This window comes from Dendrobates tinctorius, unplaced genomic scaffold, assembly GCF_039654945.1.
Source record: "Dendrobates tinctorius isolate UK_male_01 unplaced genomic scaffold, ASM3965494v1 ptg000079l, whole genome shotgun sequence".
NCBI lineage: Eukaryota > Metazoa > Chordata > Amphibia > Anura > Dendrobatidae > Dendrobates > Dendrobates tinctorius.
In genome coordinates, this window is record NW_027361747.1 from 654,837 (window position 1) to 675,876 (window position 21,040).

Below are 21,040 nucleotides of genomic sequence, written 5' to 3' on the forward strand. Positions count from 1 at the left end.
TGCTGTCCGTCATCATCCTCAAAGATTTCAGAACGGAGCTTGTAACGTTTTTTTTCTCTGGCGGATCCTCCAGACACTGATTTAACCCGAAATTCTTTCTGGGTACCGGACAAAAATAAAAAAACTCTCTCTCTCTCTCTCTCTCTTCCCGGCCGTCTGAAAACGGATCCTGTGCCATCCGTTCACATCAGTTTAGAACGGATCCGCTTGTCCACCTTTTTGGCGGATTATAACTGATGCAAAAAACTGAAGTGTGAAAGAGGCCTTAGTCAAAAAAGTTCCCTGCATTAAGTGTGTGTCCTGCAGTGGATTTTTTTACTAAAATAGTTTCCAATGACATTGAAAAACTGGCCTTGACTAAGCATAAAAAAATTTAATCTTACCTTTGACCAACAGAAGGCTTTGCAAGAGATGCAAGGTTGGAAAGATGTGGTCTTTAAGGCCGCGGATAAAGGGGGCAATCTAGTGATATGGCCTAATGAACTTTATGAACAACAGGCACTAAAATTGTTAAATGATCATAATTGCTATCGTAGATTGCCCTCTAATCTATTACCATCTTATCAGGAGGAATTAATTTCTATTCTTGAAGAAGCAGTTACTACAGGCATTATTCCTAAACTAGTGTTAGAGACTGTACAAAAACTGAATCCAAGGCTTCCTACGTTTTATCTGATCCCAAAGATTCACAAAGACCCTCTTAATCCCCCAGGAAGACCTATTGTGGCAGGGAATGATGGTCTGTGTGAGATTTGTGATTTTTTGGATCATTATCTTAGACCTTTTGTCGCTAGTTTGCCATCCTATATTAGGGATACCACGTCTGCCCTGCAAAGACTTGACAACATGTATCTTACAGATGACATGGTGATGGTCACGGCAGACGTGGAATCCCTTTATACATCCATTAGACATAAAGATGGTTTGGAGTCGGTTTCCTGGTATCTTAGAACTAGTAATTTGGATGTACATTTGGTCGATCTCCTTTTGGTTTTATTAGAATTTATCCTGACCCATAACTGTTTTATTTTTAATAAAAAGTTTTTTTTTACAAAAACAGGGGACTGCGATGGGTGCTTCCTGCGCACCTTCTTATGCAAATTTATTTTTGGGTGCGTGGGAAAGGGAGATCTTTATCAGCAATCAGATCCCCGGCATGGAGAACACACACCATTGGATGAGATATATTGATGATGTGTGGTTCCTATGGGAGGGATCGAGATTTGAATTGGATTGTCTGATGGCCAAATTAAACCATAATGATAAGAATATTAAGTTAACCTACAATGTAGGTAGAGAACTTGATTTTTTGGACATAAAGATTAAAACGTCTGAGAATTGTAGTCTCATGACTGAAGTTTACAGAAAGCCGACTGCGACAAACAGTCTTTTGCATGCTACATCATCTCATCCTTTATCCACGCTCAGGGGAATACCGACGGGGTAATTTTTAAGAATAAGGAGAATTTGCTCTGATGACAATTCCTTTGAACAACAGTCTCGTATTTTAAAAAAAAGGTTTAAAGAGAGAGGATATAGTAAAAAAATGATTACACAGGGCTACCACCGTGCTAGACACACTGTCATGTCGGACACTGTTCACACTAGGGTGTCCGGCAGACAGCGGTAATACCCTGTTGGGTATTCTGTTCCAGTCGGGATAGGGTTAACCAGGTTGTCATGCTGGCTGAGGGCTGGGCCACGCCCTTGGTCTTTAAATAGTTCGTCCTGACTATGGGCGTCACCGACTATAGCTTTAGCCTAGTGCTAGCAATACCGGTTAGCAGTGGTGGTGTTGGAGCATCTGATATCTGGTGCAGTATATCCCTCAGTGGTTCTTTCTCCAATCTGTTATATATATATTTGGTTGCCCTTGCACATTATTGTATTCCCTTGTGTATTAACTGTGTGGTGTTTCTTTTACCCCTGTCCATACGTATTTGTGGGGTCTGGTGTCTGGTCCCCTCACTGGGTGGAGGGAGGTGGGTTCAGCTTAGGGCTGGACAGGAGACAGGGACAGGGTGGAGGCTCAGGCAGGCACACCTTCAGTGTAAACCCTGGGTAGAGGGACAGACAGGGTTCCCCTAGTCTGAGGGACATCACAGGGGTCCCGGGGTTTTTGCCTAAAGTAACCTAGGCATACCATGACATTATAGTCGGCCCAAATAATAAAGTGAGAGAAAAAAAAAAAAAGTATAGATAGGGAATATAGGGGTTACTTACTATGGATCCTATACTTTCCCTAACCAAGCAGCTGGAGGCTCTATCCATACAGGTCACTGAACTCAGGGGGGCGGTCCAGCAACAAGGCCTGTCAGCTCCTGCAGTACCTGCTGAGGCTGCAGCCAGGGCAGCTGAGCCCAAGTTTCCCCTTCCTGAACGATTTGCTGGTGATCGTGGTAAGTTCACGGTGTTTCGTGAGTCATGCAAATTGTATTTCCGTATGCGTCCACATTCCTCAGGTAATGAGGCTCAACGCGTGGGCTTGGTGATTTCTTTGCTGAGTGGTGACCCACAGGCCTGGGCCTTTTCACTCCCTTCAGACTCACCGGCATTTGAATCTGTAGATTTTTTTTTTCTCTGCTCTGGGTTTGATCTATGACGGTCCGGATAGATTAAACTTAGCAGAGTCTAAGATACGCTCACTGCTACAGGGTGATCGACCAGCTGAGGATTACTGCACGGAATTCCGGCGCTGGGCGGTGGACACGCAGTGGAATGACCCTGCGCTTAGAAGTCAATTTTTGCATGGGGTTTCTGGAAGGGTTAAACAGACTCTCCTAATGTACAAGACTCCCGCCTCTCTGGAGACTGCGATGGCACTTGTAGTACGCATAGACCGACGTCTCCGTCAGGGGGCGCTGGTTTCGTTGCCTCCGGGAGGTGGGGGAGTGGTCGGTGAGGTTGCCGCGGGTGAATCCGTGGAACCCATGCAGATCGCTGGTATAGCACAGTCACCGAGTAACAAGCCTAAACGTCCTTGGCACAGAAGGCAGGGGCTCTGTTTTTTTTGTGGCAAAGGAGGACATTTTATTAACGCTGGCCCCCTGGTACCTAAGAAGGGCGCACCGGCGGAAAACTGATAGGCTCAGAGGGTTTGGAGGAGTCTAGTCTGAGCCTTTGTGTATCCTCCATCATGGTTTCCCAGTGTATGCTCCCTGCTAGGGTAGCACTTGGGGGGCAAATGCTCTCTATTACAGTGTTTGTTGATAGTGGCTCAGCTGCCAATCTCATTGATGAGAAGTTCGCGCATACAGCGGGATTTCCGGTGGAGAAATTGCCGAACCCCATCCGGGTGGTTACCATCAATGCTTCCCCGTTGTCTCAAGGGGAGATCACAGAGTGTGTGTTGGATATACAACTCCACATTGGAGTATTACACTCAGAGCGGGTAACTTGTAAGGTGCTTAGTAACTTACCGGCTCAGATGGTTCTGGGCTTTCCATGGTTGTCAATGCATAATCCTGTTATTGATTGGAAGACCCAGGACATAATTCAGTGGAGCAGGGAGAGTCAGGAGAAGTGCCTGGCTACATGTATTTCCGCTTTGACCCCCAGTATCCCGGAGCCGTTGCTGGACTATGCGGATGTATTTTCTGAGAAGGGTTGTTCAGAACTACCACCGCATCGCCCCTATGACTGTGCTATTAGGTTGAAACCAGGGGCCAAGTTACCTAAAGCTAGAATGTTTAATATCTCAGGTCCCGAGAGGCTAGCTCTCAAGGAATACATTGCGGATAGCCTGAGCAAGGGTCATATTAGACCTTCCTCTTCTCCTCTGGCTGCTGGCTTCTTCTTTGTTAAAAAGGATGGCGGTTTACGCCCGTGTCTGGATTTCAGAGAACTCAACCAGATTACGGTCCGTGATCCTTACCCTATGCCACTTATACCCGATTTATTCAACCAAGTGGTTGGTGCCAGGTGGTTCTCCAAACTGGACCTCAGGGGGGCGTACAATCTTATAAGAGTCCGTCAGGGGGATGAGTGGAAGACGGCGTTCAATACCCCTGAGGGTCACTTTGAGAGTTTGGTAATGCCGTTTGGGTTGACTATGGCACCGGCGGTCTTTCAACACTTCATTAATGATGTCTTCTCTCAGCTGTTGGGGAGGTTCGTTATAATTTATCTTGACGACATCCTCATTTTCTCTCGCGACCATGATACACATATAGAGCATGTTAGACAGGTTCTGCAGTTGCTCAGAGAGAACAGGCTCTATGTCAAGCTTGAAAAATGTGTGTTTTTCATACAGGAGCTACCGTTCTTGGGTTATATAATCTCCGCCTCAGGTTTTAAGATGGACACCGCAAAGGTGCAGGCGGTACTACATTGGGATCGGCCTGATAATCTTAAGGCGCTTCAGCGATTTCTTGGCTTCTCCAATTACTATAGGAAATTTATTAAGAACTTCTCTATGATTGCCAAACCACTGACTGACATGACTAAGAAGGGTACCGACTTTTCTGACTGGTCTGAGCCTGCGGTACAGGCGTTTGAATTCCTCAAGAATAGTTTTGCCTCAGCTCCCATTCTGGTGCAGCCCGATGTCTCCTTACCGTTTGTCGTGGAGGTGGATGCGTCGGAGGTTGGAGTGGGGGCTGTACTGTCTCAGGGCCCTTCTTGGGCCAAGTTGCATCCGTGTGCCTTCTTCTCCAAGAAGCTGTCGCCTGCGGAGCGTAATTATGATATTGGCAACAGGGAACTATTGGCCATCAAATTGGCATTTGAGGAGTGGCGACACTTCTTGGAGGGGGCTGTTCATCAGATTACTGTGATAACCGACCATAAGAATTTGCTTTATTTAGAATCTGCTAAGCGCCTGTCCTCCAGACAGGCTCGCTGGGCATTATTCTTCACCCGGTTCAACTTCATTGTTACCTATCGACCTGGGTCGAAGAATGTTAAGGCAGACGCTTTATCCAGGTGTTTTCCTGGTGGAGAGTTATGTGAAGAGCCGGTGCCTATTCTCCAAAAGGGTGTGGTGGTATCTGCCATCACGACAGAGATTGAGGCAGAGATTGCGGAGGCTCAGGAGGTGGTACCGCCGGGGTTGCCTGCTAATAAATCTTTTGTGCCGCTACATCTACGCTCTAGAGTGTTGGGCGAACATCACGACATGGTACTGGCAGGTCATCCAGGGGTTAAGAGCACTCTGGAACTGGTATCGCGTCGTTTTTGGTGGCCTAAAATCCGGCAGGATGTGGCCTCATATGTGGCTGCCTGTACCACGTGCGCACGGGCCAAGACTCCTCGTTCCCGTCCTGCTGGTAGCTTGCAGCCTCTCGGGGTGCCCAGTAAGCCATGGACTGAGATTTCCATGGATTTTATTACTGACTTGCCCGCCTCGGCAGGGAACTCGGTCATTTTGGTAATTGTTGATAGGTTCTCCAAAATGTCACATTTCGTTGCTTTACCGTCTTTGCCCAATGCTAAGACTCTTGCTCAGATATTTATTCGCGAGGTGGTCAGACTTCATGGTGTCCCGTCTGACATTGTGTCTGATCGAGGTACGCAGTTTGTGGCAAAGTTTTGGAGAGCTTTTTGTTCTCGCCTTGGAATCAAATTATCTCATTCATCGGCTTTCCACCCTCAGTCGAATGGACAGACTGAGCGGATGAACCAAAACCTGGAGCAATACTTGCGCTGCTTTATTTCCAACAATCAGGAAGAGTGGTCAGCGTTTCTTCCTCTGGCAGAATTCGCAATAAACAGCCATTGCCAGGAATCGTCTGGGGAATCTCCTTTTTTTTGTGTATGGTCAACATCCTCAATTTTGCACCTTGCGTCAGGGGTGCTCAGTCGGCGTCTCTGAGGAGGACCAGTTGGGAGCTCAATTGTCGTCTGTTTGGAGGAGAGTCAAGCAGCGCTTGTTGAAGGTGGGTTCCAGGTACAAACGGGTGGCTGACTGCAGACGTGTGCCAGGTCCGGACCTGTGTGTGGGTGATTGGGTGTGGTTATCTACTAGGAACATTAAGCTCAAGATACCGTCAAGTTGGGTCCCAGGTTCATTGGCCCATTTAGAATCTCCACAGTGATCAACCCCGTGGCATTTCGTTTGGAGTTGCCGGCTGTGTATAAGATTCATAATGTATTTCACAAAGCATTGCTAAAGAAGGTCGTGGGTTTGGTGGATGGTTCCCCCGGGCCACCACCTCCCGTCTTGGTGGATGGCGCGTTGGAATTTGAGGTGTCCAAAGTGGTGGACTCTAGGGTTGTGCGTCGCACTCTACAGTACCTGGTCCACTGGCGTGGCTATGGTCCTGAGGAGAGGACATGGGTGCCGGCCTCTGACATTCATGCTGATCGACTGGTTACTATGTTCCATCGTCGCCATCCGGACAAGCCAGGTCCTCGATATGGTGAGGTTCCGGAGGTCCCTCGTAGAAGGCGGGGTACTGTCATGTCGGACACTGTTCACACCAGGGTGTCCGGCAGACAGCGGTAATACCCTGTTGGGTATTCTGTTCCAGTCGGGATAGGGTTAACCAGGTTGTCATGCTGGCTGAGGGCTGGGCCACGCCCTTGGTCTTTAAATAGTTCGTCCTGACTATGGGCGTCGCCGACTATAGCTTTAGCCTAGTGCTAGCAATACCGGTTAGCAGTGGTGGTGTTGGAGCGTCTGATATCTGGTGCAGTATATCCCTCAGTGGTTCTTTCTCCAATCTGTTATATATATATTTGGTTGCCCTTGCACATTATTGTATTCCCTTGTGTATTAACTGTGTGGTGTTTCTTTTACCCCTGTCCATACGTATTTGTGGGGTCTGGTGTCTGGTCCCCTCACTGGGTGGAGGGAGGTGGGTTCAGCTTAGGGCTGGACAGGAGACAGGGACAGGGTGGAGGCTCAGGCAGGCACACCTTCAGTGTAAACCCTGGGTAGAGGGACAGACAGGGTTCCCCTAGTCTGAGGGACATCACAGGGGTCCCGGGGTTTTTGCCTAAAGTAACCTAGGCATACCATGACACACACTCGTAGAAATGAATTGCTGTATAAAAATTTGGTTAAGAAGGATGCTGATAATCAAGTTTGCCTTATATCAACATATAGTAGCCAGTGGGTAGAGTTTAAAAAGATAGTACAGAATCACTGGCTGATTTTGATGTCGGACCCCATTTTGAAAAAATGTTTGCCGGAATCGCCCCTTATAACTGCACGTAGATCTAAAAATCTAAAGGACCTATTGGTCCATAGCCATTATGAATCATCATCAGTTATCAAGAATACCTGGCTTGATATGAAGGGATTTTACCCGTGCGGTCATTGTAAGGGGTGTGACAACATGGTTAAAACTAAGGAATTTTCCAATGTATCTGGAACTCGCAAATTTACAATCAGACATTTTATCACCTGCTCCACTAAAGGAGTGGTGTATAGTGCTGAGTGTCCGTGTGGGAAACTATACATTGGTTTAACAACTCGGGAATTACGGGTTCGCATCAGAGAGCATGTCAGAGATATTGACAAGGGTCGTACTGTGACTGATGTGGCACTTTTGAAAACTGTACCGAGACATTTTTATCAATATCACAACAGTGATTCTAGTCTGTTTGTGGCTAGAGGCATTGATGTGTTGCAACTTGGTCCTAGAGGTGGAGATTTGGCTAAAAATGTAGCTAAATTGGAATGCAAGTGGATATATAGGTTAGGCTCTTTAGTTCCTGATGGCCTAAATGAGAGTTTTGGATTCGGTGCGTTCTTATAAAAATCTTGTCTTGTATTGCTACATGATTGTTTTATGGGATTGGGTTTTGTTTGGGTTTTTAATTATTTTATGCTTTATTTTATTCAGTTGGAAGTTTATTCTCGTGTATTGTTTTTCTCATTCGGGGATGTTCTGAAAACTAATTTTTCTTCCGCTTCAACGATATAATGAAGACTTCCATCAATAAGAAGAAAAACTGTGCTTTATTGCATACGTTCTTGTGCAATATTATTATTGGGTATATTGATTGGTTTCATAATATGTCTTTTTCAATGTCTTATTATTGTAGTTGAATGTTTTTTGGTTATACATTACATTATTGGGTATTAAATTTGTATTTTTGTAAAGTATATTTAAAAAAAAATCGATCTTTTGGATTTATATAGCTATGCACGTGTCTTATAACAGAGGTTTTCCATGTTTGTTTGTTTTTTAACATTTATCAATAAATTCATGTTTTTATTGTTTGTGCATAGTGCTTTTTCTGTCTTGGGGTAATTATTACTACCTATGGGACGGACGGGATTTGGTATTGTTAAAAGGCACTTGATTATTATTGGTTGGATTTCATGTTGATCTAATTAAAACGAATATAGCCTCAACGTGAGTCGCCAGATCTCTATTCCTATGGCTGCGCACACTGGAGGATGACCTTACACAGGGCACAGGGCATTTCCAGAGAGGAAATACTTGACTCCCTTCCCCTCCTTCAGAAGGCAACGGGGTTCCTAGCCGACGCCTCTGCTGAGTCCGGCCAGGGAGCAGCAAGATCCGCCATCCTTTCCAACTCATCTACGAGAGCACTATGGCTGAAATCATGGGGGGCCGACTTTACCTCCAAGTCCAAGCTATGCGCTATTCCCTTCCAGGGCCACTATGTGTTCATCCGGTCCTGGATGATATCCTAGACAAAGCTACGGATAAAAAGAAATTTCTTCCCGAGCAAAAAAATCCTAAGAAACGTTTTTTTTACCCCCTGTGACCAACCCTCTCAGAGAGGGTTTAGAGGAAAAGGGAAAACAGGGAGATGGAGTTATCCCAAGGGAGGCAAGGGCAAGAACATTCTTGACCCACACCAACAACAAACCCCAGACAAACAATGACGGCGCTCCGGTCGGGGGCCGACTCTCGCTCTTCCTCACCCAGTGGCAATCCATCTCCACAAACCAATAGGTCCTCTGTACCATACGAGATGGACTGAGGATAGAATTCGAGAGTCCTCCCCCGCAATGCCTGAGGGTCACCTCCCTAAAATCCCCACATCTCCAAAACTCCCTGCTAAAAGACCTACAAGACCTGCTTCTTTAAAAGGTGATCTCCCAAGTACCAAAACAGGAGATAGGAAGAGGCCATTATTCTCGTCTGTTTCTAGTAACAAAACCATCGCGGAAACACAGGGTCATCATAAATCTGAAACCCTTAAACGAAGCAGTCCGATACAGATGATTCAAAATGGAATCAATCAGGTCAGCAATTCGGCTCATCGGACGGAATTGGGTAATGGGTACAGTGGATCTGAGGGATGCATATTATGTTCCAATTCATCCGAAGCACAGGAAATTCCTCAGATTTGCAGTTTTCCACAGTCATCGGGTCAGCCATTTTCAATTCAATGTCCTACCCTTCGACATTTCATCAGCACCACGGGTGTTTACCAAAATCATGGCAGAAGCAGTGATCTTCATCTGACGCCAGGGAGTGTGCATTATCCCATATCTGGACGACTTTCTTATCATTGCACCATCTATCCCTCGTCTGAACATGGACGTGGCAAAGACCCTGGAAATACTAAAGTCTCTGGGTTGGATCCCGAACCTAGAAAAATCGGATATTCATCCTTCCACAAGGAAGAAGTTTCTGGGGGTTCTTTTGGATTCGGAGAAGAGGACATCCTTCCTACCCAGGGATCATCAGGTCGACCTTGTCCACAGGAACACCAGATTCAGGGACCAGAGGTCACCAACCTTAAGAGAGTCAAAGCCCGTCCTGGGACCCCTAACTGCATGTATCCAGGCGGTCTCCTGGGCTCAAGCCCATACACGAGTCCTACAAACTCATATGCTTCTATACTCCAGAAGACATCAAAATCCACAGACCAAGAGGATCCCACTTCCCGGTCATGTGAAATCGGCCCTGTGTTGGTGGCTGGACTACCGAAATCTTCAGAAGGGAGTCAGCTGGGATCAGCTTCCCCTGAAGATACTCCGTTCAGATGCCAGTCGGAGGGGTTGGGGTGTAGTAGTAGAGGGATCCTACTTCCAGGGACGGTGACCCCCAAACATCAGCACCAGCTCCTCGAATCTAAGAGAGTTAAAAAGCAGTAGAGGAAGCATTAAAAGCCGCATCAGCCCTGATCCAAAATCACCATGTGCGTGTCTATTTGGACAACATGACCACAGTGGCCTACCTCCGACACGGGGGGGGCACGAAATACCCCAGTCTAAAAATAATAGCAGCAAGGATTTTTTTCTTGGGCAGAAAAACATCTATTATCTATCTCGGCAGTACATCTGAAGGGATCAGACAATATCCAGGCAGACTTCCTCAGCAGGAAAGACATCCATCCAGGGGAGTGGTGCCTGGACCAAGCAGTCTTCTCGTCCCTGACCTCAAGAAGGGGGACTCCCGATGTAGACCTATTTGCCAATGGACAAAATGTAAAAGTGAAGAGATTCTTTTCTCTCTGTCAGGCAGACAGCGCACAGGGAGTAGATGCCTTCTCCCAACCATAGGACTTCGGCCTGGCATAAGCATTCCCTCCCACACCAATGCTGGCAAAAACATTACAAAAGATCCGAGTAGACAGAGTCCCCACAATCTTAATCGCTCCCCTGTGGCCAGGGAGGAGCTGGTACAGTGCCCTACTAGACATGGCTCAGGAAGGACCCTGGCTTCTACCTCAGAAGATCGACCACCTTCACCAAGGTCCCCTACTATACCCGGACCTACACAAATTGAACCTGGCAGCCTGGTTACTGAGACCGAAATCTTGAGAGTCAAAGGGCCCTCGGATAAAGTAATCCACACCCTCCAGAAAAGTAGAAAGCCAATAACCAATGCCATCTACGCCAAGGTCTGGAAAAGATTTTCATCTTGGTGTTCCCCAAACACCCCTGATCCCTTTTATCCCAATATAGCGCAAATTTTAGACTTTCTGCAAAAGGGTCTAGAAATGGGGCTTATACCTAGTACACTGAAGGTACAAGCATCAGCTCTTAGTGCTTTCTTTGATCTAGACTTAGCCAGCCACCGCTGGATTAAACGCTTCATGACTTCTGCAGCTAGGATTCATCCTAAACTCTTAAGAGTCTAACCCGAGATCCATTCGAACCTCTAGCATCCATGACCTTAAAGAATCTGACCCTCAAAACCATCTTTTTAGTTGCGATCACTACAGCCAGGTGCATAGGAGAGTTGCAGGCCCTGTCATTACAAGAACCCTATCACTTCTGACAGTATTATCCTGGTTAGATCCCTCCTTTATGCCTAAAGTAGTCTCAAACTTTCACAGAGATCAGGATATCATACTACCCTCATTCTGCCCAAATCCTTCCAACCCTAAGGTAGAAATCTTTCACACCCTCGACGTCCGCAGGGTGGTTCTCTTTTACCTCGAACAGACTGAAGCCTGGCGGATCGACCAAAATCTATTCATCCAGTTCACGGGATGAAATAATGGAAAAAAGGAGGCAAAGAATACTATTGCTAACTGGATCAAGCAAGCTATCTGCCTGGCGTAATCATTACAGAATCTGGCTCCACCTGTCTCACTGAAAGCACAATCTACCCGCGCAGTATTTACATCATGGGCAGAGAGAGGGAACGCATCTTTGGTGCAGATATGCAGAGTCGCCACCTGGTCATCTATCCACACATTTACCAGATATTAGAGGCTAAATTTCAATAGAGATTTATCATTTGGCAGACGAGTTCTGCAGGCCGTGGTCCCTGCCTAAATAAATTAGCTGTTGTTATTAGACCGATGTTGCTGTCGTGGAAGGTGACTGGAGAAAATAAAATTAATCTTACCGGTAATTCGGTTTCTAGGAACCTTCCACGACAGCACTAATTTCCTTCGCTATCTGATGCTCTTATTGGATGATTCCTGCACTTTCGTGGCAACTATACATAGTAACATAGTAAGGTTGAAGGAAGACTTTAAGTCCATCTAGTTCAACCCATAGCCTATCCTAACTTGCCCTAACATGTTGATCCAGAGGAAGGCAAAAAAAAAAAAACCCATGTGGCAAACAGTAAGCTTCACACTGGGGAAAAAAATTCCTGCCCGACTCCACATACGGCAATCACACTAGCTCCCTGGATCAACGCAATATTAAGGAAACTAGTGTATATACCCTGCAATATTATACTTTTCAATAAAGGCATCCAGTCCCTTCTTAAATTTTATTAGGGAATCACTCATTACAACATCATATGGCAGAGTTCCATAGTCTCACTGCTCTTACAGTAAAGAATCTGCGTGTGATTATGCTTAAACCTTCTTTCCTCCAGACGTAGAGGGTGCACCCTTGTCCCCGTCACAGGTTTAAGAGTAAAAAGATCATTAGAAAGGTCTTTGTATTGTCCCCGCATATATTTATACATTGTAATAAGATCACCCCTAAGCCTTCGATTTTCCAAACTAAATAAAACCAAGTGTAATAACCTGTCTTGGTGTTGCAGACCCCCCTAGTTCCCTAATAACCTTGGTCGCTCTTCTCTGCACCCACTCCAGTTCAGCTATGTGTTTCTTATACACCGGAGACCAGAACTGTACACAGTATTCTAAGTGTGGTCGCACTAGTGACTTATATAGAGGTAAAATTATGTTCTCCTCATGAGCATCTATACCTCTTTTAATGCACCCCATTATTTTACTTGCCTTTGCAGCAGCTGCCTGACACTGGCCACTAAATGTGTTTGTCGTCCACCCATAAACCCAGGTCTTTTTCAGAGAGTTTTGCCCAGTGTTTTACAATTAAGCACATAATTATACATCTTGTTCATTCTACCCAAGTGCATGACCTTACATTTATCCCCATTAAAGCTCATTTGCCATTTATCAGCCCAAGCTTCTAGTTTACATAAATCCTCCTGTAATATAAAATTGTACTCCTCTGTATTGATTAACCTGCAGAGTTTAGTGTCATCTGCAAATATTGAAATTCTACTCTCTATGCCCCCTACAAGGTCATTAATAAATATGTTAAAAAGAAGCGGGCCCAAAACTGACCCCTGTGGTACCCCACTGCTAACCGTGACCCAGTCCGAGTGTGCTCCATTAATAACCACCCTTTGTTTCCTATCCCTAAGCCAGCTCTTAACCCACCTACACATATTTTCCCCTATCCCCATTGTTCTCATTTTATGTATCAACCTTTTGTGTGGCACCGTATCAAAAGCTTTTGAAAAGTCCATGTACACCACGTCCACTGCATTCCCTTGGTCCAGTCCGGAACTTACCTCTTCATAAAAGCTTATCAGATTAGTCTGACAGGAATGGTCCCTTGTAAACCCATGTTGATATTGGGACATGAGGTTATTCTTCTCCAGATACTCCAGTATAGTATCTCTTAGAAAACCCTCCAGGATTTTACCCACAGTTGAGGTTAAACTTACTGGCCTATAATTTCCAAGTTCAGTTTTTGTCCCCTTTTTGAATATTGGCACCACATTTGCTATACGCAAGTCCAGTGGTACAGACCCTGTTATTATGGAATCTTTAAAAATTAAAAATAATAATACATGCTAGTGTGTCCAGAAAAAACACTGGTGGTTGTTATAGGAAAGAGAGGGGTATTTAACCTCTTTGTGTTCTTGTCCCCTATTAGGGCGGGGAGACATTCTCCTCCGATGTTGCTGTCATGGAACGTTCCTAGAAACCGAATTACCAGTAAGACTAATTCTATTTTCCCCCACTGTACATAAAAAATACATGTATGAAATAGAAAGTGAAAGTTTTCGTAAGAAGGTATCTCCATTTTATCTCCTCCATCCCTAACACGATACCGACACAATACTTCATTGAATAAAACAACATATACAAAAATTATAATAGCAGATCCATAGGACGACAAAGTGTCCATATTCCTGCTGAGATGATAGAAGAATCTCACTGTGTACGTGAATCTTTATCAGATCCCCATGCAGTATGATGACCTCACAGAACTCTCCACAAAGAATGATGCCCATACATAGTATAAGGTCTCCAGAAACCTCTCGCGTAGTATGTCCCAACACAGCCCCCCATGCAGTATGATGACCCACCACAGCTATCCACAAAGTATGATGTCCCAACACAGCCCAAAACATAGTATGTCTCCACATTGATCCCCATAAAGTATGTTCCAAAACAGCACCCCATGCAGTATGATGTCCTCATAGTATTATGCTCTCACCCACAAAATATGTCCCAACAAAACCAAAAACATAGTATGATGGCCCAGCTCAGTCCCTCCACATAGTATGATGTCCCCCCTCCATGCAGTATTATGTCCCCACACAGACCCCACTAGTACACTTTTAAAAAATAGAGCTACCTATCTGGTGCAATGTAGTGACATCATCACGTCTCCTACACTCTCAAATGCACAGGCCCAAAGGTGGAAAAGGGAGCTGATGGCTGTTACATCATTGCGTTCACCGGTATCTGCAGGAAGCGGCCACTTGGTGTGGGATGCCATATTTTGTAGCCCTGGCTGTGGGGCCAAACGGGACCAGCCAAAGGGCTGCATGTGTCCTGCAGACTGTACTACATGCAACTTAGAGTATGTGCGTACTAGGGTGACCTGATCTCATATGGGGGGGAAAAAATGTCAGAATTTTGTTTGTCTGGACCCCACAAAACGATTCCCCTTTCCAGATATTGAGAGAGCCAAAATTTGAGCTCGATCGAACGACGTTAACCCGTGCCGCTCGTCGCTCAAAGTTTGAAAAAATCCAAATTGAGGTATTTTAAGATTTAGGTATTTTGCATAGTCTGTTAGACTATAAGAATGTGACAACAACATTGCAGAAATAGCCCTGACCAAATTTTCGAACCATTTGTGGTATTTGAATGCAGAGTTGGTGGGATTATCGTTTTTTGATCCCACCATTACAATGAAAAGTTGTTAAAGGCTAATAAATTGCTCAGTAGCACAGATGAACCATCAGAGCACGCTAACCTACATGAGTTGATAATTTTACATAGTTATCTAATCTATTCTAGAGCTTTTGTTAAAGTAGTTTTTGAAACGTCAGAATATAATGCTCGGCATTTGCTTACAACTTGCAGGACATATTGCTTTTGTTCTTCATCTTTTGTCAGAAGGTCGTTAAAGTCGGTTACTTCCTACCTCTTTTAATTTTTCTCTCCTAACTTTTGGATTTACAACCCTAGCGTGCTCTGATGGTTCATCTGTGCTACTGAGCAATTTATTAGCCATTAACATCTTTTCATTGTCTGTAATGGTGGGATCAAAAAACGATAATCCCACCAACTCTGCATTCAAATACCACAAATGGTTCGAAAATTTGGTCAGGGCTATTTCTGCAATGTTTATAGTCCAACAGACTATGCAAAATACCTAAATCTTAAAATACCTCAATTTGGATTTTTTCAAACTTTGAGCGACGAGCGGCACGGGTTAACGTTGTTTGATCGAGCTCAAATTTTGGCTATCTCAATATCTGGAAAGGGGAATCGTTTTGTGGGGTCCAGACGGACAAAATTCCGACATCGATTTTTTGCGGTCACCCTAGTGCGCATGTTAAAGGGAATCAGGTATTTTCCAGGGTACATCGGGGGCTTATCTACAGCATTACAGACTGCCGGCAGCTCATAGTAAAAAAAAAAAAAAAAAAAGGTGACAGATTCCCTTTAAGTATTTGGTGCAGAAATTTCTGCATCTCTTGGCAGTAAAAACACACATTTTTACTGTTTTCAGTGCAGATTTCCCCCACTCATTTCTGCATGTGACAAATAACGCGTCCACGAGACCTCAGGAATCTCTGTTCGCCGGCACTAGGAAACCCTTCAGGTTTTGTGACAACTATGTGCAGAAAAACAGCAATAACTCTGCGCCACATCTACACCATGTGCACAGGCCAGCAGTGTGTGGGCTCATTCCAATCTTATGCCCATTTTTTTTTTTTTCCATATTTAAAAGCGGCCCGCGATGCGATTTTGAAGCCGTCAGTGTCTCTTGTACTTTAATTTACACAACTTGTGCAGAAAATCCTCCTCGTGAGACCGCGGCGGCCTCCGGGCAATGAGGCCTAATTGGTTTCCTTCCGCGCCATCTGTGATGAGTAGTGTACGGCCACCGAAGACCGCGCTGTACAGGACGCTACGCCATCCTGCTCCTCGGTCACCTGACCTCTGAGGCTTGGGATTGGCTGCTAGTGTGGTTGACTGGAAGGATATGACTGGTCAGGTCACATGACCACAGCAGCCAATCCCAGGGCTCAGCGGTCATGTGACCGGCCACTGGCTCCATAGGGATTACACATTATTCCATCGTACTGAATCTATCCTCCCCACCTTGTTGTCACTTCTCCCTCACAAAACAGCAAACATTCCACAATCCCAGTATAGCGCGCCCTCCGGCCCCTAGTGAGGGCTCTGCAGCGCTTCCCTCCATGTCATCGGCTCAGCACCACACAACCCATCCCGCGACCGAGACGTCATGCGACGGCCTCCAGTCCGCAGAACATTCCAGAAATGTCATTCTCCTCGCCTCTGTCATTGGCTCCTCGCTCTGTCAGTCATGATGACGTCGTTAGATTCGCGACAGGCCCCGCCCCTTCGCTGGGCTGGAGCCACGCCTCTAGCTTTGCCTGCTCTGCAGTCATTGGCGGAGAAGCTGAGTGACGTCATTGGGTTGCAGTCGTTACCGGAGGAAGAGCGTGTCCGGTACGGGGACTTGTATGCGGTGAGGACGGGGATGGTGGGCACAGGGGTGTGCGGGGATGGAGGGTGACGTGGGGGCGGTGCGGCTAATATGCGGCATCAGGTAGAATGAATGGAGCCGGGGCTGACGCTGCGGTGTGGAGACCTGGGAGCAGCAGGTGACAGCCATTGTGTCAGTGCTCCGTGCACTCCGGGCTTGTGCTCAGCCCAGTGGGTGTGAGCGCTCATCTCGTGCACACGCTGCTTTTTTTTTTTCTTGCGTTTTTACTTTTCACATCTGCAGCTTGTCGTTTGTTTCAGCATTTTTTTACCTTTTTAATATTGATACATAAAAAGCACAAGGGAGAGCGCCCCAGACCCGCTGGCGTTGTCCTCTGCGCTGTTAGTGCGGAACCGTCCGCTGTAAGTGCTCAGCGTGCCGTTAGCGTCTGTTCACACGCGGCTGCTTTGCTTTTTCTGAATTTTTTTTTCTTCAGAAAAAAAAACCACTGCAGCAAACTCTTAAGATCACAGTCACACAGCGCTTTTTTTTTTTTACTCATTCATTTGAAAGCTGAAATAGCACATCACAAATGTGGATAATAGATACTGATTTTCCTACAGAACCCCCCCACTGTAAACCTTCCCAAAGAGTCTGTGGTCACACGCTGCGTTGTGCAGTTTTTTCCCCCTATGAATATTGCAGCGCTGGCAGGATAATGCTGCTGACGGTCTGTGATGGCTCTGACTGTGTGATTGTATGCCGGCCTGTACCTCTTATTGATGCCATTTGTAGGTACATGTGGGGTCTCTTGTTTTCTGCATTTTCTGGAAAACATCTAAGAGATCTACCGACACCCTGTAAGTAGTAATAATCTTTATTTTTATATAGCGGTGACATATTCTGCAGCGCTTTACAGTTTTGCACACATTATCATCACTGTCCCCGATGGGGCTCACAATCTAAATTCCTTATCAGTATGTCTTTGGAGGGTGGGAGGAAACCGGAGAACTCTGAGGAAACCCACGCAAACACGGGGAGAACATACACACTCTTTGCAGATCTTGTCCTTGGTGAGATTTGAACCCAGGACCTCAGTGCTAACCACTGAGCCACCGTGCTGTCCGTGGGGCGCAATCCTGTCAGTAAATGTCCTGTGTATGTAGCTGGGAGATCAAATGTAACTTTAATGTGTATTGGGATAAAAATAAGCCTACGGCTGCGTTCACATGATCAGGATCTAGCAGCGCTGTGGATGCTCACTGCTTCCATAGCGCTGCCTTCTATTGTGCACAGGTAGATCCGCGTGTGATCACTGAACCGTGCAGATTTACCGCATCCAATACATTCTATTGATGTAATTTCTGTGCGGAGACTCGGGTCTGCACAGCAGAGATTGACATGCTGCAGTCTGTCAGTGTCCGCGAGTGATCCGCAGGCGCACATACACACATAGTGGACATGGGATTTCATCCACTATGCTGTAACATCTGGCCGCTGCGGGTTGGATGCTGCATAAATATCAAACCCACAGCATTTCCTGATGGTGGGTACATACCCTAAGGCTATGTGCACACGTAGCGGAATTCCCGCAGAAGTTACTGCGAGAATTCCGGAATTCCATTCCACGGGAAAATCGCATTTTAAATTCCCGCGATTTTCCCGCGGAAAAACTAGCGATTTGCAAGTGTAATTAGTTTGCAGAATGCTAGCGTTTTCCAAGCGATCTGTGGCATCGCTTGGAGAACTGATTGACAGGTTGGTCACACTTGTCAAACATAGTGTTTGACTAGTGTGACCAACTTTTTACTATTGAGGCCGCCTATGCAGCATCAATAGTAAAAGATATAATGTTAAAAATAATTAAAAAAATAAAGAATGGTGTTATATTCACCTTCTGGCGTCCCGCGCAGCCTTCCCGGGCCTCAGCGATGCTTCCGTTCCCAGTAATGCCTTGCGAGACCTTTCATGACTTCGCTGTCTCACGATAATGTAGTGGTCTCGCAAGGAATAGGGACCGCTACATTATTGCGAGACCACGACGTCATCAAAGGTCTCGCAAGGCATTACTGGGAACGGAAGCATCGCTGAGGCCCGGGAAGGCTGTGCAGGACACCGGAAGGTGAATATAATCCCATTTTTTATTTTTTATTCTATTTTTTACAGGGATATGGTACCCAGAGCCCGGAGGACAGTCTCCTCTCCTCCGGACCCTGGGTACCATCCGCAAATGTTCTGCTTACTTTTCGCATAGTGGGCACAGCCACATGCGGGAAGTAAGCGGAACAATGCAATCCTATGGGTGCGGGATCGCCGCGATTTCGCAAATTAATGAGCATACTGCTTATTTTTCCGCAATGCGATTCCGCCGCATGAAAATCCGCAGCATTGGCACAGCATTGCAGAATCCCATAGGAATGCATGGGATGCTGTTTTTTTGCGACAAAATCGCGCGTTAAAAAACGCCGCAAAAAAAAATAAGCCGACGTGTGAACACAGCCTAAGGGCCCATTCATACATCAGTGTCTGTATGCCCAAACCAGGAGCATCTACAAAACACAGGGCTGATGTCAATCTTTTACTTACCATATTTTTTTTCTGTATGTTCTACTCCAGGTTTTGGCACACACTGATGCAAAATACTGACGTGTGTGTGAATAAGGCTTTGTGCCCACGATGAGTTTTTAGTGAGGTTTTGGCATTTGCTTATTTTCGGTGCATCAAAAATGCAGCATCTTACAGTTTCGTCAAAGTGGATGGGAGTTATAGAAATCTCCTGCCCACTGGAAATTTGTATTAGGCCGGGGTCACACTAACCGACGCAAAATACGGTCGGTATTTTACATGCGTAATACGGATGAATGGCCCCTAAACAGTGCTCCGTATGTCATCCGTAATCAAGGTGTGGTCGCGTATTTTTTGCATGTAAGCATCCGTATGGCATCCGTATGGCGAGATTTTCTCGCAGGCTTGCAAAATGGACATATAATGGAGCCCTATGACAGGGTTTCTAACAGAAACAAAAGAATAGATATAGACACATAGAATACATATATATATATATATGTGTCTATATCTATTCTTTCGTTTCTTTATTAAACCTGTCAGTGTGAGTTTACTGTATAGCGCACTGAATTGCCGGCTTTGCTAAAAGACACCGGGTGCGTATTGCTCGCAAGTCACATGTGTGGTCCGTGTGTAATCCGTATTTTTTGCGCACCCATAGACTTGCATTGGCGTACTACGGGCGTAGTACGCTGACAATCGCAGCATGCTGCGATTGGCACAGACCGTAGAATACGGATGAGAAATATACGGCTGGTGCGAGGGACCCCATAGAGAATCATTAGTCCGTGTCTAATGCGTGCTTTTAGCGCCTCTCACTCGGCCGTATTCCTCGCCAGTGTGACCCCGGCCTTACTCGCTTAAACTGACCTGCGATGCGTGTTTCAAATCCACAGCATGTTACTTTATGTGCAGATTTTCCCATAGACTTGTATTAGGTGCAGAAAATCCACTTTTAAAATGTGTGTCTTTATTGCGTTTCCACAGAGAAACTTCGGACTTGACTATCAATAAATTTTTGTCAAAACCAACCAACTACCAGGAAGTATCAAAAGCTAAGCAGCTTTATTTAAACCATGACATAACCTTCTGGGAACACTGGTGTAGTTACCGCTAGCCATTTCTGTATGTCCTAATAGCCTTTGGACCCCTTCATGACGTGCACCATACATGTACAGCACAAGTCAGAGGCAGGTGTGTGGAGTGGGCTCATGAGCCCACTCCATACTCAGCAGGTGATGGTTGTGTCTCGCAGCCAGGACCTTCCTCTACCAGTGGCCGATGATTGTTAACCTGTTAAATTCCAATGTCAATCTCTGACACCAGCATTTAAAGGGATTCTGACAGCACAGAATGTGCAAACTAATTACAGGCGCTCGGTGCTCCATGGCGGGACCAAGCATTTAAATGCACTTTCCATTTACAGAGGAAAAATGAGCAGGTGGGACAGTGTATTTAAACGATTGGCCCCACCATGACGCATCGAGCGGTAGGACTTAGTTCGAACTATCATTCTGTTCTGACAGCCCTTTCAGCACGTGCCGCCATACGGCGTGTCATTCCATGCATCCATCATTGTGCCTGTAACGTGATCACGGTTAGCTAGTGTGTTGCTATGACAGCTGGGGGTTTATTGAAGACTTCCGTGCTTGTCATTATGGAGCTACTTTGAAACTCAGCCTGTGGGAATAAAAAGAAAAGACTTTCCCGCTTGTCTATCCCAGAATGCAGGGAGTCCCTCTTGGAGGAGAAGATACGGCAACCTCCTAAGGATCAGAGAAGATAAAGGCCAAGAAAATAAAGGTTTCATGTTTGGGGGTCACTCCTCAGGGAAGGAAGTCTTCCCAGTGACGCCATTCCCTGGTAAGAGTCAGGCTTTCCCTTCTTCTTCCCTGCTTG

At 45.8% G+C, this 21,040-nt stretch overlaps 1 protein-coding gene across 3 annotated transcripts in view; it reads left to right on the forward strand.

The window, feature by feature from the left end:
• The first annotated feature begins 16,476 nt into the window (after positions 1-16,476).
• Positions 16,477-21,040, forward strand: part of TMEM33 (transmembrane protein 33) — a 41,258-nt gene continuing 36,694 nt past the window's right edge. The window contains exon 1 of one of the 3 annotated variants that reach the window (XM_073583419.1): positions 16,477-16,618. Coding sequence is in view for 1 of the 3 variants with exons in the window: in XM_073583418.1 (XP_073439519.1) it covers positions 16,709-16,754 (46 nt within the window). In the remaining 2 variants the exon portion in view is untranslated. Of the gene's footprint in view, positions 16,619-16,691; positions 16,755-21,040 lie in introns of those variants that run through there. The other 2 variants (XM_073583420.1, XM_073583418.1) reach the window with 2 other exon arrangements.